The sequence below is a fragment of the Typopeltis vanoorti genome, chromosome 4, assembly GCF_054136105.1.
Source record: "Typopeltis vanoorti isolate ZY-2024b chromosome 4, IOZ_Tvanoo_1.0, whole genome shotgun sequence".
Classification (NCBI taxonomy): domain Eukaryota; kingdom Metazoa; phylum Arthropoda; class Arachnida; order Uropygi; family Thelyphonidae; genus Typopeltis; species Typopeltis vanoorti.
This window is the reverse complement of record NC_143552.1, coordinates 55,791,628-55,808,216: the sequence shown is the minus strand read 5'-3', so window position 1 is coordinate 55,808,216 and position 16,589 is coordinate 55,791,628. Positions and strand designations below refer to the sequence as shown.

The 16,589-nt window shown below is 36.4% G+C and overlaps 1 protein-coding gene across 1 annotated transcript in view; it reads left to right on the top strand.

Annotated features, from left to right (window-relative positions):
- Window positions 1-16,589, top strand: part of LOC150107321 (E-selectin-like) — a 280,274-nt gene that overhangs the window by 15,287 nt on the left and 248,398 nt on the right. The window contains exons 4-5 of the mRNA XM_090391789.1: window positions 7,189-7,281; window positions 13,654-13,776. Of these exons, the coding sequence (XP_090247915.1) occupies window positions 7,189-7,281; window positions 13,654-13,776 (216 nt within the window). The remainder of the gene's footprint in view (window positions 1-7,188; window positions 7,282-13,653; window positions 13,777-16,589) is intronic.

Below are 16,589 nucleotides of genomic sequence, written 5' to 3'. Positions count from 1 at the left end.
CAGATTGATTACATCCTGGCTTTCACCACATACTTGTCGAGGAGCAAACTGTGGTACAGACCATTGGCTAGTAAGAGCCAAAGTAAGACTCTGAAACTGTTCACGTCAGGCACATCCCACTAGACAGGATGTTAGAATAATTCCTAGTGGGTTCACGGAAGGAACCTCAACTCGAGTGGATGATTTTTTGGAGACTAGTGAGGAGACTCACCAGAAATGCTTTGGGAAGGAGTCGAGGTTATAATACAGGATACAACCAAGAAGTATCTTGGCCCCAAAACAAAGAGACACAGGAACAAGAATATAAGACATTACATAGAGAAGTCAAAAGAGCCATCAGGTAGGAAAAAGGAAACATTTTGTACTAATAATGTGAAGAGATAGAGTTCCAGATGAGGAGGCACAATTAAGGATGTGATTTGTTTAGTTTGTCACCTAAAGCACAAGCTTAAGCCCAACTTGAAAGTCATCAAAGACAGGAATGGAGCACTACTAACAGAAGAACTGGAAATTAAAAGCAAATGGAAAGAACACAATGAGGAAGAACTATATAACAGAGTGCATTAAGAAAATATGGAGGAGCCCTCTCAACCAGGAAAATTTCAATTTAGAACCTCCTCCACTTAAGCATGAGGTTGAAAGAGCAGTTAAACAGCTTAATAGCAATAAGGTCCCAGGTGCAAATGGAATCCCAGGAGAGTTAATTCAGGCTGCAGGGGATGGAAGGATAAGAGTGTTTCATAGACTGATTACAAGGAATATGGAGACGCGATCATGGCCTAGAGACTGAAGAAGTTGGTTTTCATACCACTGCATAAGAGGAGAGAGATATGAAGGATTGCAATAAATATAGAACTATTAGTTTAATATCTCATGCATGCAAGATTATTGAAGATCATTCTAAATAGAATTGAGGTGGAAGTTGAGGCAGAGATACCTGAGGAACAAACAGATTTTAGGAAAAGGTAAGAGTACCAGAGATCAGATTTTGCCTTAGACAGATCATAGAAAAGTATAAAGAATTTAGACTCCCTATGGTAATGTGTTTCATAGACTATGCTAAAGCTTTTGACTGTGTTCATCATGTGAATTTGTGGGAAGTAATGAAAGGAATGTCTTTTCCTCAACACACTATTGCCAGCCTGGTTGGGTGAGTAATTAGCAAACCTACTCTCCAACCAACAGGCTGTGGGTTTGAATCCCACTGTGGGCATGAATGTTTGTGATTGTCTTTAGGTAGAAGATGAATGCTGTCGCATGGTGTGAGACCCCCACCCTGCTTATTGAGAGGCCTGAAGTGGCATGAAAAAGTTCCATGTTTGGTCTATAGAGCAGGGTTTCCAGACCATGTAAAAAAAAAATAAATTTAAAAAGTATATAAAAATTGATAAAAAAAAAAATCCACAGCCCACCCATGATACAAAATGTACTATGGGTTTGCAAAATACCTTTCATGGATGGGAGAAACATAAAAAAAAAAGAAGAAAAAGAAGAAGAAGCCACAGTAAGAACAGGTGTTTGATAAACTGATTGGCTTCTGGTTAGAAAGAGAGTTCAAGGATGTCTACTTTCTCCTCACTTGTTTAGTATCTATGCTGAGGACATCATGCATGAAACATTGGATGAGCTCAAGACAGGAATTAAGGTAGGTGGTAGATTGATCAGTATTTATATAATATATATACTGATATATAAAAAATAAAAGTATATAAAAATTGATAAAAATAGAAAAAAAAACCCATAGCCACCCATGATACAAAATGTATTATAGATCATGGTAAGAACAGGTGTAGGATTAAATTAGCTTCTAGTTGGAAAGGAGTTAGGCAAGTATGTTTACTTTCTCCTCACTTGTTTAGTATCTATTCTGAGGACATCATGCATAAAGCATTGGATGAACTTAAGACAGGATAGGTGGTAGATTGATCAGTAATCTGAAGTATGCTGATGATACAGTACTCCTCTGTAATGACAAGGAAGAACTAGGAGACAAATTCTTGACAAAGTTGATGAAATCAGTAATAAAAGAGGACTTCAGCTCAACCCAGCAAGAAAAAAAGATTAGGGTTCTCAAATGAAATACAAACAGGGGGAGAAACAAGTGTACCTTAATGAAGAAAGAATTGAGGAAGTCATCAAGTTTGAGTATCTGGGATCCATTATTAACATGATGAATTGTTCAGAAGATGTCAGAAGGATTTGGAATAACTAAAACAACAGTCAGAGATTCGTCTAAAATCTGGAACAAAGTTGAGGATTTTGCATGCAGCTGTTTTTCCAACAGTGACTTATGGATGTGAGACTTGGAACCTAAAGAAGTCAGACAGGAAGAGGATAGCTGCTTTTGAGATGTGGTGTTACAGAGGCTGTTGAGTATATCATAACTGAAAGATGGACAAATGGATGAGTGTTAGAAAGGATCAGTAGACCTTTAAATCTCCTTAAGAACATTGACAGAAAAAGTTGAAATACTTTTCAGAACAGTAATAGAAGGTCAAGTTCATGGGAAAAGAGGAGGGGATAGACTGTCAATGAGATGGATGGTGTGTCTGGAATGATTGACCTTCAGAGAGTTGAATTCTCAAGAAAAGCATACAACATACAACATACAACAGGACCATATGATAAGGGCTGGTGTGGCACATCACTGAGCGTCTGAGTGACCATATGGCATCCGTGGATGTCCAGTGAACAGATGGATGGATGGATGGAGAAAAAATCAGCCAGTTCTTAGTGCTTGAGACTTAGTTGATAATGGTAATTTGCAGTCATAAAATTAGGAAAGATTGAGTGTGTGTGTGGGGGGGGGGATGAATGAATCACAAAATTATTCAAGAGCTGAAGAGGAAGTTGATGGTGTATGGAGGTATAAAAAGCAGATGCTCTTCAGCTGCACATGGAGTATGAAAGGCTAACTCGAATTGCTGATGATAGTATATGTATATGTAATAGAAATGCTCAGTGAGTATTCTTAATAGTAGAGTATTGGGAATAGTGTTGAATATGATTGGGAAGAGAAAGACTGGCAGTTCATGAATGCAAAATGTTTGGAATTTTAAGTCAGCTTGGTATTAATAAAACTATGTTAAATGGAATATGCAGATGAACTAACAGTTGACCTGCTTGCTCAGCAAGAATCTGGTAGTAGGAATCCCTGAAGAGTGGAATGAAAAAAAAAAAAATAGTGTGCATAAGGTAGGATCCAAATTGATGATATCAAACTAATAGGCCCAGCCTGCATATCAGGTGATGTTGCAGTGAAGGTATTAGAGAGGCTAGTTAGAATACAAAATTGAGATGATGAGAATAGAGAACTTTCTGGAGGGAGAACTTTTCTCATTTGTTTTTATGGACATTCTTCTTTCAGTAATCTAGCTTCATTTTGTAATAAGGTAAAAACTGAGGTTGGACAGAGGAGATACTAATATGACGATTTATACAAAAGCATTTGATAGATATCAACATGACAAATCACTATTCAAATCAAATGGGATGAATAGTCAGTTGATTGGTACATCATGTATATGGAGGGTTATGTCAAAGGGGAATGGTGACAAGTGGTGTACTCCAATGGTCAGTTAAACACACTCTCATTTCTGCTCTAAGATTGTTATTTAATTTATATATATCTATGATACATTTCATTGTGCCATTAGAGATATTCAGGCATTTGTAAAATTGGGAGCGTTATGAGTGCGATGTGATTTTGTCACATGAACAATATTATATATTGTGTGTATGAGGAGATAAATGGGAATACTAGTTTAATGTTGCCAAGATTAAGGTCATGCACTTTGAGAAATGGAATGAGGTATGCTGAATTGGTAGTACTCTACTCCAAGAAGTGGAGGTGGTGAGAAATTTGAGGGTGTAGTGAATAGGGAGTTGAAGTGTAGGGACTCAGAAAATAATTCATGATGAGATGGCACTGACAAGTAGTGATAAGGAGAGTATTAATATCATTATATAAGGCAGTGATCAGGCCATGTTTGGATCTGGTCACTGTGGATAGCTGAATGTTAAGAAGAAACATTAGAGAAAGAGACTATTTTGGAATTGTGGAATGCTGAGTAGAAGGACAGATTTAGGGAATGTGCTTTGCAGATAGGGATAAGAGGTGATATGGAATGTGAAATGTTGGTGAGAAAAGCCTATCAGATATAGGGGGAAACATTACATAGGATAATAGGTAGTGGAGAATGATAGTCATCCTTGGATGGTGTATAAGGATAATGTGAGTAAACAGAGTTAAAAATATGTTTTTTTTTTTTTTTTCATAGAGTGGTGAATGAATGGAATGCATTGCCAGAGAGGCATGCATCAGTGCTGAATGTGATCAGGGTGAGATATGATAATATGATAAGCATTGTGTTGTTTATAGAGAGTTTTGTCTCACATGGTGAGTCCTGTGACTATGTTGGCCTGAAAATAATACCAAAATACTAATAGCCTACATGATGCTATCATGTTAAATTTCTCTCTCTCTCTCTCTCTCTCTCTCTCTATATATATATATATATATATATATATATATATGTATATGTATATACTATACATGTCTACATATATATATATATATATATATATACTGTCTACATCTCCCCAAAATATTTCAAGAAGATGGAGATTTCTATATATATATATATATATATAGAAATATTTTTGGGAGATGTAGACAGTAAATTTTCTAGGATAGGAAACAACAACAACAAAAAAAAAAGATTTCTGAAATATAAATAAATTTTGATTAATAAATTCATTTATATTTTTTCAATATAAATAAATATTTTTCAATATTCATTCAATACTGTAAAAGTCCAATACATAGTAGACAGTAGGAGATAAATGACTCCCAAGCTGTAGTAAAAAAAAAATACACTTTCAAATTATTACCAAATTGCAGAATTGATACAATGCACATGAAGTGTCTTTTCTAGTTATTGCATATGTGGTCTATAAGGTATGATAAAATTTTTGTTGTATTTATTCTCTGTGGTAATAGCATTTACTTGCTATTTCTTTACAAAGTAGCTCCCTTCTGACTTGATGCAGAGAGCTCACTTTTTTTCCCATCTAACTTACATTGCTGGATGGGCAGCCTTCTAAGGGGATGGTGCAGAACATCAGTGGAGTGGAAGTGACAGAGGCCATGAAGAGGATGAGGAATGGATAATCGGTGGACCCTGACAGGATTCCAGTGGAGGCATGGAAGGCACTGGGGGAAGAGGGAATTAACCTGCTGTGGGACCTGTTCATGAAAGTTTGCCAACAGCAAAATATACCCGAAGAATGGAGGGAGAGTACTCTTGTCCCCATCTACAAGGGTAAAGGGGATGCACAAGACTGTAAAAATTACAGAGGAATAAAGTTGATGTCCCACACAATGAAAATCCTAGAAAGGGTTCTTGATGGAAGATTGAGGAAGGAGGTGGAGATTGCAAAGGAACAATTTGGCTTCATGCCTGGTAGATCAACAACAGATGCTATCTTTAGGTTACAGCAGATGATGGAAAAGTTTTGAGAGAAACAACGGGAGCTACATCTGGCATTTATTGATCTGGAGAAAGCATATGATAGAGTGCCAAGGCAAGAAGTCTGGAGGTGTCTGAGGGAGAAGGTTCCAGAGAAATATGTCAGGTTGGTGTGGAAAATGTACAGAAATGTGAAGACAAGTGTTCGGACCTGTCTGGGACAGACAGAAAGTTTTCAAGTAACAGTTGGCTTGCATCAAGGGTCAGCATTAAGTCCGTTTCTGTTTAATATTGTGATGAAGGTGGTGACAGAGGAGGTGAGAGAAGAAGCGCCTTGGACAATGTTGTATGCAGATAACATCTTGCTGTGTGCAGATTCAAGAGAAGAAGTGGGAACTAAACTGGAAAGATGGAGAAAAGTACTGGAAGAGAGAGGTATGAGAATGAGCAGAAGTAAGACAGAGTATATGTGTTGCACAGTGGGCAGCAGCCAGGAGACAGATCTGGAGCTGGAAGGAAATGTCATCAGGAAGGTGAGGGACTTTAGATACTTAGGTTCAACAGTGGAAGAAGATGGAGGAGCTGAGAAAGAAGTGGGATGCAGGATACAAGTGGGTTGGAGGAACTGGAGGGAGATGGCTGGAGTGTTATGCGATAAGAGGGTGCCGATCAATCTGAAAGGCAAAATCTATAGGATAGTTGTGAGGCCAGCTATGACATATGCTATAGAAACTGTGGCCCTGAGGAAAAATAACATCAGCAGGATGGAAGTAGCAGAGATGAGAATGCTTAGGTGGATGTGCGGTGTGACCAGAAAGGATCGTCTGAGAAATGACTATACGAACTTAGGAGCGAAGATACAGCAGGCAAGGTTGAGATGGTTTGGTCATGGGATGAGGAGGGAGGATGAATATGTGGGAAGAAGGGTCATGCAGATGGATGTGCAAGGAAGGAGAAAGCGTGGGTGGCCAAAGAAGAGATGGAGGGAACTGGTAGAAGAGGACTTGAGGATGAAGAACTTAGATGTGGTGACAGCCCAAGACAGGAGGGTGTGGAGGAGACTCATCTTCAACAGTGACCCCCACCTAAGTGGGAGAAGCTGCAGAAGAAGAAGAAGAAACCATTTTTAAAGGTGCCTGTTCACTCTGGATTAATTACATTAGTTTCCCTCTTAATTTTTAATCTCCAGTCACATTTGCTTTTCATCAATACAAATATCAGAAATAAGTTTTAAGCGATTATATTGTGATCAGTTTAATAGTAAAATTGTATTTTATCTCTCCACAGAATAATAATAATAAAAAATGGCAGTTTCTTCCAGCTTTTTCTCTCTGTTGACATCTGAATTAGTTCATTTCAAATTGCTAATCATTAGATGATGTTGGCTTCCTTACTTATACATACATGATAGAGTTTGGGAATAAAATTTTCCCTCTATATGAAGAGCTTAAATGATATTAGACATTCAGTTTTCATCATATGAAATATCAATATTCTGGTAATTTAATGCTAACATGCCCCTTCCCCATTACCAAAGTTAAATTTTGAAGGAAACAAATTGCTCTTGAAAGTTATAACTTTTTAAAATATAAGTATTGTTTATTATTTGCTACTTTAAAAAGTTATAACTTTTTAAAATATAAGTATTGTTTATTATTTGCTACTTTAATAAGCAAATTAATTAATTTCTCTTGTTTTTTATACTGTATGCTTTTAGGTCGAACTCCTATTCAAGATCTTGAAATCCGTGTTGGTAATTCATCATTTGTGCAAGGAAATAAATTATGTGCTTGGTATCCAGGAACTTTAGGTATATTTATACAGTTCTTATTTATGAAAAATTTTATCTAATATTTTGCTACAGTGTTACTTGATTTTATATTGAATAACGGTTGTCAGTATAAGCTACTTGTTTGCTTTTGTTATAACTGACTAACATATAACTATGATGGCCTGACTGATGGTTGAGTATATGTCTGACATTCTAAGCCTCTCAAAGAAAAGACAATACTTAATAATATGATGTTAATATACTAAGGTCATTCTTTCATGAGTGGGATTATGAGAACACAATGAATTCCACAATGAAAACTTTTGCATGAACACTTTCACCTATCAATTAGTAAAGAAAGCTTTTTCTTCTCCCTCCAGTATTCCTCTGTTATTTTTAAATCCAAGAATCATGTCATAAATAATTTTAAATTTGCTTCCCTGAAGCAATCTGGAGGGAATTTTCCTTGAATCAGCTTCTTCCCTCACTATTTATCCTACCCTCAACAAATATGGTTGTATTAAACTGCCTCTCATCTGGGAAATTCATCTGTTGACAATCAAAGCCAATAGGCTGCATATTTTAGGACTATAGGCTGCCCTGTATTTCATTTCATTCTCACTTACAAATGTACCTCTGTGCATACATTAACACTAGAGTATGATTCCCTTGATGATGCCAAATTAACTTGGGTGAAATACTGCAAACAATAAGTAAATTTATCGAGAGTTTATTTTTCACTTGGTTAGACTATAATAAGTTTAGTTTGATTCTTTATCCAAGTGTGAGCAAACAAATGTTGCGCCTGAAAGTATCTTCAGGACTGAGCTAAGGTGGTGCAATACCAAGGCAACTCGTGGCAAAGGTGGAGAAAGCTGTCATCACTCCTATCTCAGTATCTCCCATAATGCAAAGCACATCTCCTTGTGGATATGTGTAATGCTATGTATTAAGGTAAGAGCCACTACCCAGACCGGTTTCAACCTTTATTGAGGTCTCGTCAGTGGGAGCCAGGCCCAGTAGTGGAGACACCAAGGCAGAAGCAATGAGAGGTCATCCCCACCTATAGGAGTTGCCAAAAGGTGTACAACCTTATTATTAATGATAATTAATAATAAGGTTGTACACCTTATTATTATTTATGGCATCTCTATGGAATCTGGAAGCTCATCGCAGTAGACCCGAATCAACCATCATACACACAAATCCTATCATACCTATCATACAAAGATGTTGAGAATTTATTTTTCACTTGGTTAGGAAAAAAAAACAAAAAAACTCCTAACGTCGTTCTCTGAATCCGGAGTAATTTAATAATAAGGTTGTACACCTTTTGGCAACTCCTATAGGTGGGGATGACCTCTCATTGCTTCTGCCTTGGTGTATCCACTACTGGGCCTGACTCCAACTGATGAGACCTCAATAAAGGTCGAAACCGGTCTGGGTAGTGGCCCTTGCCTTAATGCATAGCATTACACATATCTGAAAGGAGATGTGCTTTGCATTATGGAATATACTGAGATAGGAGTGATGATAGCTTTCTCCACCTTTGTCACAAGCTGCCTTGGTGTTACACCACCTTAGCTCAGTCCTGAAGATATTTTCAGGCGCAAATTTTGTTTGCTCACACTTGGATAAAGGATTAAACTAAACTCATTATAATAAGTAAATTTATTTAGTTATTATTATTATTATTATTATTTATGGCATCTCTATGGAATCTGGAGGCTCATCGCAGGAGACCCAAATCAACCATCATACATACAAATCCTATCATACTTCTCCTTAAATCCATTCACCATCAGGGAACTCACAACCAATTCTGGAAATCCATTCCACTCACTCGCCACTCTCCATGCAAAAAATTTGGTCTACACATCCCTACTAACTACACTCTTACACAACTTCCATGGATGGCCCCTAGTTCTCTGACTATTTGTCATATATTGAAAAATTTCACTTGCATCAATTTTATAAAACTCCTTTAATAGCTTAAAAGTTTCTATCATGTCCTCTCTTTTCCACAAAGCATCTAAATTTGTAACCCACAAACCTTCAACCTATCCTCATAGAGAGTATTCCATGGACCTCTCACCACATCTTAGTCACTCGTCTCTGAATCCTTTCGACCACCTTCTGGTCCCCAAGGAAACCTGGGTGACCAAATTTGTGTGTAGTAGTCGAGATGTGGCCAAATCATAGCTTTATAAAGAGGGATAATAACTTTCTTATTTTTACTTGTTAGAGTGTTTTTCAACATCCAAGTAATTCGTTGAGCTATTTTAGCAATTTTTGCAATATGCCCTCTGAACTTTTGTCCACCATTATTCCCAAGTCCCTAGCCTCATCAGTTTCCTTCAAACCAATGCCATCAGTATGATACACCATATGCAACCTTTTTAATCTGAAGTGCATAACCTTACATTTTGCAACATTAAATTGACAATTATTATCCTTTGCCCACAATGCCAATTTATTTAAATCATCCTGCAGGATATCTACATTGTCTTTATCAACTATTGATCTTCCCAGTTTTCCATCATCAGAAAACAACTCAATATCCCCCTCTTAAATCTTTCCCTTTGTCATTGATATACAAATTTAAGAGTAGTGGCCAAGTAGTACTTTACAACCACTCCTGATACATGAAGTGGTCTGGATTATCATCCACATTGTTAATTTTCTTAAACTACGTTGTGTGTAATAATCAAAATATAAGTTTAAACCATATGCCTGTTTGCCCTGCCAAATAGGCATATGGGTGAAACCATTTTGCCAGGGTTAAAATACTATGCAGAATAATTAATGTACAGAACAATCCACCATTCTGAATGACTCCAGGTGTAGCTATCATAATATCACTGGTGGAATTGGGGATGGCAGAAAATCACTTATAAGTTACAATTGATCATTAAAGATAACATTAGGATATGTAAAATTGCATAATGTTAGATTAATTGGATCCTCCATCACCTTAATAAAACAAAAAGTCAAAGATTATAGTTATGCTATGCATATGTCCATCATGACTTTTAACAAAGCCAAGGAGATGCATTCTCACACATTGTAGTGCTTGACAAATCCTGAACAGTGTTTTAAAGACTGAACTGAAATTAATTTGAATAAATTAGGATCCATGTTCTCCACATAAAAAAAAAACTTACAAGAGATGCTGATGATGATCATCATCAATTTCCTGATATGTACTCTGCTGTCATCACCACCACCACTTTCTTGATATTTTGACCATGGGATGTACAGAATACTCTGAGATTGTAATGCATGCATGATTAAGTTTATCTCCTGTCAACCATTTTTATCCAAATTAGTCTATTACTTGTTAACACTTCATTATTGTCTTATCTAATGTTTCAGTCTTCTAAGGCATTTTGGACTGAATCAGCCTACATAGATCTTCATTTTTTTCTGAGTCTTTTTCCTGCCATCTTGGCATCTAACACCTGTTTTGCTAACCTTTTCTCTTCCATTCTGTTTAAGTGACAATGGTGATATTGTCACTTAGATTAGATCTGAATCTTGAATAATAACAATGTCAAGTTCCATCCAGATATCTTCATTTTTAATATAATCTGTTATTGACACCATCTGTTCAATTTAAGGGAAGGTATGATATCTGTTTGGGTGATTTATAGTCTCCATCAATGAGTCCCTGACTCTCTGAAGGTCTCAGATAAAAGTAATAATAAAATTTATTCAGTTGACTTCTACCATAGTAGCTTTATTTATTCTGCTGTCTGTTTCCATATTCAATTTACCATCCATCCATCCTCACTAAAAACTGTGCCTAAATAGCTGAAAGATTTTACTTATTCTGTAGGTTCTCGATTGAGAATACAGCTGAAGTTCTCTATGCACCTACTTATTTTCATAGTTTGGGTCTTTTTATTTCTGATTTTCATTCCCATGAAAGCTGTTTAATTCAGTTAACTGTTATTCAACTGCATGTGCTTAGGAGTAAATCTGCATAAACCAAAGAGAGCTATGTTTTATATCTTTGATTCTAATGTCATGTTTAATGCCATTTTCTTTCATAATGCAATCTATATAGATGATGAATAAGAGTAAGTATGCACCTTTTTCTTACACCTTAAACCATCTTCCTGTATTTCCTTCAGTTCTACATGCTGACTTATACCTTAAATATGGACAATGTATTGTTCTGTACAATGTTTGATTTACATCATGTAATTGTAGCATTTTGAGAAGTTTTTCTCTAGGCACTTTGTCATGCCTTTTCCTGATCCAAAAGTTAAGTACAGATCCTTGTTATATTTCCATGTTTTTTCAATTATTTGTAGTAACTGAAAATCTGATCTTGATAACCTCTATTTCACCAGAACCAAGCAGTTTCTCTTTTACAGTTTTTCCTTAGCCTCTTCTCAAGTATCAGTTCTAACTGCTGACTTATACCTTAAATATGGACAATGTATTGTTCTTTTTTTTTTACATCATGTAATTGTAGCATTTTGAGAAGTTTTTCTCTAGGTACTTTGTCATGCCTTTTCCTGATCCAAAAGTTAAGTATAGATCCTTGTTATATTTCCATGTTTTTTCAATTATTTGTAGTAACTGAAAATCTGATCTTGATAACCTCTATTTCACCAGAACCAAGCAGTTTCTCTTTTACAGTTTTTCCTTAGCCTCTTCTCAAGTATGCTTGCATTCCAGTTGCAAACTGGAGAAAGTTTTGCCGGCCTGGTTGGCCGAGTGGATAGCGTATCTGCTCTCTCCAGCTGAAAGGCTGTGAGTTCAAATCCTGCCGTGGGCTTGAATGTTTGTGATTGTCTCTGAAAATACTAGTGATGGTGGCAGGCAGTAGATGCCGTTGGTGTAGATGCGGTTCATTGTAGTTGGTGGACTTGAGTTGTGGAGACTGAGAGAGTTGTAGAGCAAGTGCCCTCCCTCAATGAGTCTATGGACTCCCTGGAGGTGTCATGTAATAATAATAATAAAATCTTACCTGGAACACTTAGTGGAGAAATTCTTCTGTAATTATCTCATTCAACTGTTTTATAGATAGGAACTATGAGAACTCTGCTCCAGTCATCTGGAATTCAACATTCTGACCAAGCCCTCTGAATTATACAGTGTAGCCACTCCTCCATATTTGAGCATTTCTGGTCAAATATCATCTACTCCATCTGCCTTTCCACATTTCAGGCTTTTTGTAGCTTTTCTTTCTCAAGTATCGATATATACTACTGTTTGCATTCTTCTCGAATATTTTCTACTACTGTTCTGTTACTACTTGTTGTGTTTTAACAGTCTTTCAAAGTAATTAATGACTCAAAAATTTCTTAGGCACAATATCAATTATATCTTATAATGTCAATAGTTTCATCCTGTACTATATAGCCCAGAGGAGAACTGTCAATATAGAATACTGCCAAGTGTTCCAGATCAATTGGCGTCCTGTGGCACAATGAAAACATTTACGTTTCATTATTGGTACTTCATGACTGCAACGTCAGTGATGAGATGTGGATTTGTCTCTTGTGCCATTATTGCATGTGGCCATATATATGTATGTATGTGGTAAGATTTTTGAAATGTCTTTAGGCACACATTTATATCCAAAACTATTCATGCCAAAGACATTTTGGATTAAGAATAATTTAATATAACAGATTTCTTGAATACACACATTTAGCTACATTTACAAAAGGTTGTAGACCTAATAGTACATTAGTACTGTATGTGTGTGGACTATTTCTTTATTTACTTTTTTTTTTTTTTTTACATAATACAGGCATCCCACCTCTAGGGACCAAACATAAAAACTTTTTCAAAGCCATTTTGGGCCTTTAATAAACGGGGGGGGGGGGGTGTCACACACACTTGCTAATGAAATTCATCTCCCACCTAAAGACAATCACAAATGTCTATGCACATTATGGGATTTGAAACTGCAGCCTGCTGAAGAGTAGGTATGTTAACTGTTCAGCCAACAAAGCTGGCTAAAAATGTACTAAGAATAATTTAAAGAGAAAAGCAAATATTGAACATTGTAAAAAGTAATATACTGATGAGAAAATTGCTTAAAATAACATTCACCTTTTAGTAGGTAGTATAGAGTGGTAATGTTGTCACAAACTTGTGACACTTTGCAAAGTTTCATTACTTGAAAGATATCTTGATATGTTTTGTAATAAATATCTTGAGTTTTATTAAGACCAATTTCAGATGAAACATGATTTGTCATTTGAAGGGAGATTAATGATCAGGGACTATTATGCCTTTTAGATATTAGATCAGTTTTTTGGTTAAAAAGTTTTGGATATAAAATTTTTACTGTAACTTAAATAAAAAATAAAAATTGTTTAGTTTTTCTTTCTCTCTGTTTCTATTTCACTAGTTTATATCAAATAAATTTTTTTTTTTTTTTTTCAGCTGAGGGCATTGCTCGTGATTTTCCCTGTGCATATCCAGTTGCTGGACGCTATGTATTTTTGCAGATGGTTGGTGTTCATGGCTCTTTATCTCTTTGTGAAGTCATGGTATTTACCACACAAGGTTTGCATATGGTTTAATTCACTGTGTATGTACTATATTTATATGCAACTTACGAAAACTTTTCATCTAATGTGCATGAACTAAATGCAGTGTTAATGGCTGGCTGCCTTGATCTCCTCCTCCTCCTCCTCTAAATGGATCCTGCTTCACAAAATAATGAAACACATACGCTTTCTTTGCAATTCTACTCAATCAGATATACTGTTCCACCAAAAGTTGTGATCATGTGTAGGTATAAACGTAAAGAAAATAATTTTATTGACAGAAATTAATAATGTGTTATCCTACCTTTGGACATAAAAACTGCTTCAAAGCATAATGCACGAGTTTCTGCTACTTTTTGGTAGAACGTTGGTAGCATTTTGCTCTGCTTTACTTCTTCTTTAAGGCATTAGTAAGTTTTCACTAATGAAGCGGGCCATCTTGGCTATGTTTTGGCTATTTTGCATTCCAGCCCATCCAACAGATGTTCTATCATTCACACATTCACAAAATGTGAGCAAAAATGATTGCCTTAAACTTTCTCAGTTTTGGAAAGTTATTCCTAAAGAATATTTCTCACTCATGTATTTCATAAAAAATTGTAATTAATTAATTATTTAAATTTTATTTTTATTTTATTTTTTGAATTCGAATAATGTAGATGGGGTTATCCTCCTGCAGTTGATAGTGCATGTAATGTCACATACTGCTTGCATTTCCAGATTCTTGTAGGGTCTGACAACACAATGAAATAATAAGTCTTCTCAAGGAACATTTGGTTCTTATCAGTTACCTGGTTTCATCTTGGGAATATCGTCACCTGGGGGATTTCCCTTCAGCATACTGTCAGTGGCTTGGGAATGCTAAAATGCTGTGCTACCATGGGCACAATAATGGCATTCTGTTCTGAAATGCTGTTAACCTTTTTCTATATACTCATCATGTGGCATATAAGATTGAAATGACTTCTGACTGAAACTGCTAATATGTTTTTATTATTATTGTGATTATGATTATGATTCAGGACCTCAATGGAGTCACAAGACTCATCATGGGAGGCCAACCTAGAAAAATGCAAAGTCTATCATACCACTCCTTGAACTCATTCACTGTTTGTGCTCTCACTCGCTATATTGAGCAATACATTCGACGGTTCAACCACCCGCCATGCAAAGAAACCACCCCACACCCCTCTTGCTCACGACTTCCTTTCACAACTTCTAGAGAATGGCTCCTTATTTTCACTCCTTCCCCTTGTTCCACCAAACAAAAGAACTTTCCAGTGTCAACCCAGTCACTACCTCTCAACAATTTAAATGTCTCAATCATATCACCTCTCCTTCTTCTGTGTACCAAATTTGACAATCCACATCCCTCATATCCTTATAACTAACATTATACAGTCCTGATATCATCTTTGTTATCATCTCTGCACTCTTTCCATGGTTAATTTATTCCCTTCATATCCTGAGGATCAAATTGGGAAACAATAGTCAAGATGTGGTCTGATCGGGGCTTTATACAGTGGAGTGACAACTTTTTATGCTGGTCAGCATCCTTTTCAGTATTGCAGCAATCCTCTGGGTTACCTCGACTGCCTTTGCAATATGTTCCCTGAATTTCAGTTTTCTATCAGTCATTCCCCCTCCAGATATCTTGTCTCCCCTACTTCCTCCAGTGCAGTTCTTTTGGCAGAGTCTGCAGCCTCCCATGGAATGGATCCCAAAATTCAAGACTACATTTAGCTGAATTAAACTGATACCCTATTCATTTACCCATCTGTCCATTTTATTCAAATCTTCTTGAAGGGCTACCACATCTGCATTATTACTAATAACCCTTCCCAGCTTCATATAATCTGTGAGCAACTAAATATCCTTCTGCAATCCATTGACAATATTATTGATCTAAAGGTTAAACAATACAGGTTCCACTACTGAGCCCTGTGGGACTCCACTTGTAACCTTCTGCTTCCTTGATATAGTCCTCTATATCAAGGAAGGCCTTGTTGATCTAAAGTCTAACCAATCACACATCCAATTCCCAATTGAATTCACTAACCTGACATCCAAACCCATGTGCTGCAACTTAAATATCAGCATATCATGTAGTACCCTATCTTTATGAAATCTTTGTGAAATCCAAAAAAATTACAGAATATGTCTTTCCCTCATCAACTGCTCTTGTCACTTTACTATGAAAGGCAATCATTTTACTAAAACAAGAGCACCCCTCAACAAATCCATGCTGACTCTCACAGATAACATTACCTTCATTTGCCCAATGCTGTAAATGATTCCTCACTAATTTTTCCAAAATCTTAACAACTAATATAGATGAAACACAAACTGGTCTATAGTTTGACACTTTCAGTCTGCTACCACCCTTGTGCAGTGGCACTATCTTACCCTTCTTCCACTCCTTGGGCACCTTTCCCATGGCCAGACTCTCATTGAAAAGCCAGGTTATTAGTGAAGTAGTCAGTTCTTTAGTGCATTCTCTCAAACCCTTGGTGAAATCCCATCCAGAGTACTCAATATTTGAAAACACTCTCTCTTCTTACACCTCTAAACCAACCTCAAACATGCCTCATCCCTCTAGTATTAAAATTTACTTTTGTAGGATGAAAACCCCCAATTAAGTATTCATTGAACAACTCCACTATGTTCTTTATATCAGTCACCCTACTCCCATTTTTCTTTAACAGTGTCATTCTTCCACGATCATTCCTCCTCTTACTGGTCACATAATGAAAGAATTCCTAAGATATTATTATAATTACAGCTATTTTGCCTGCTTCAGTTTAGGAGTACCCCTGTTTAAATGTCATT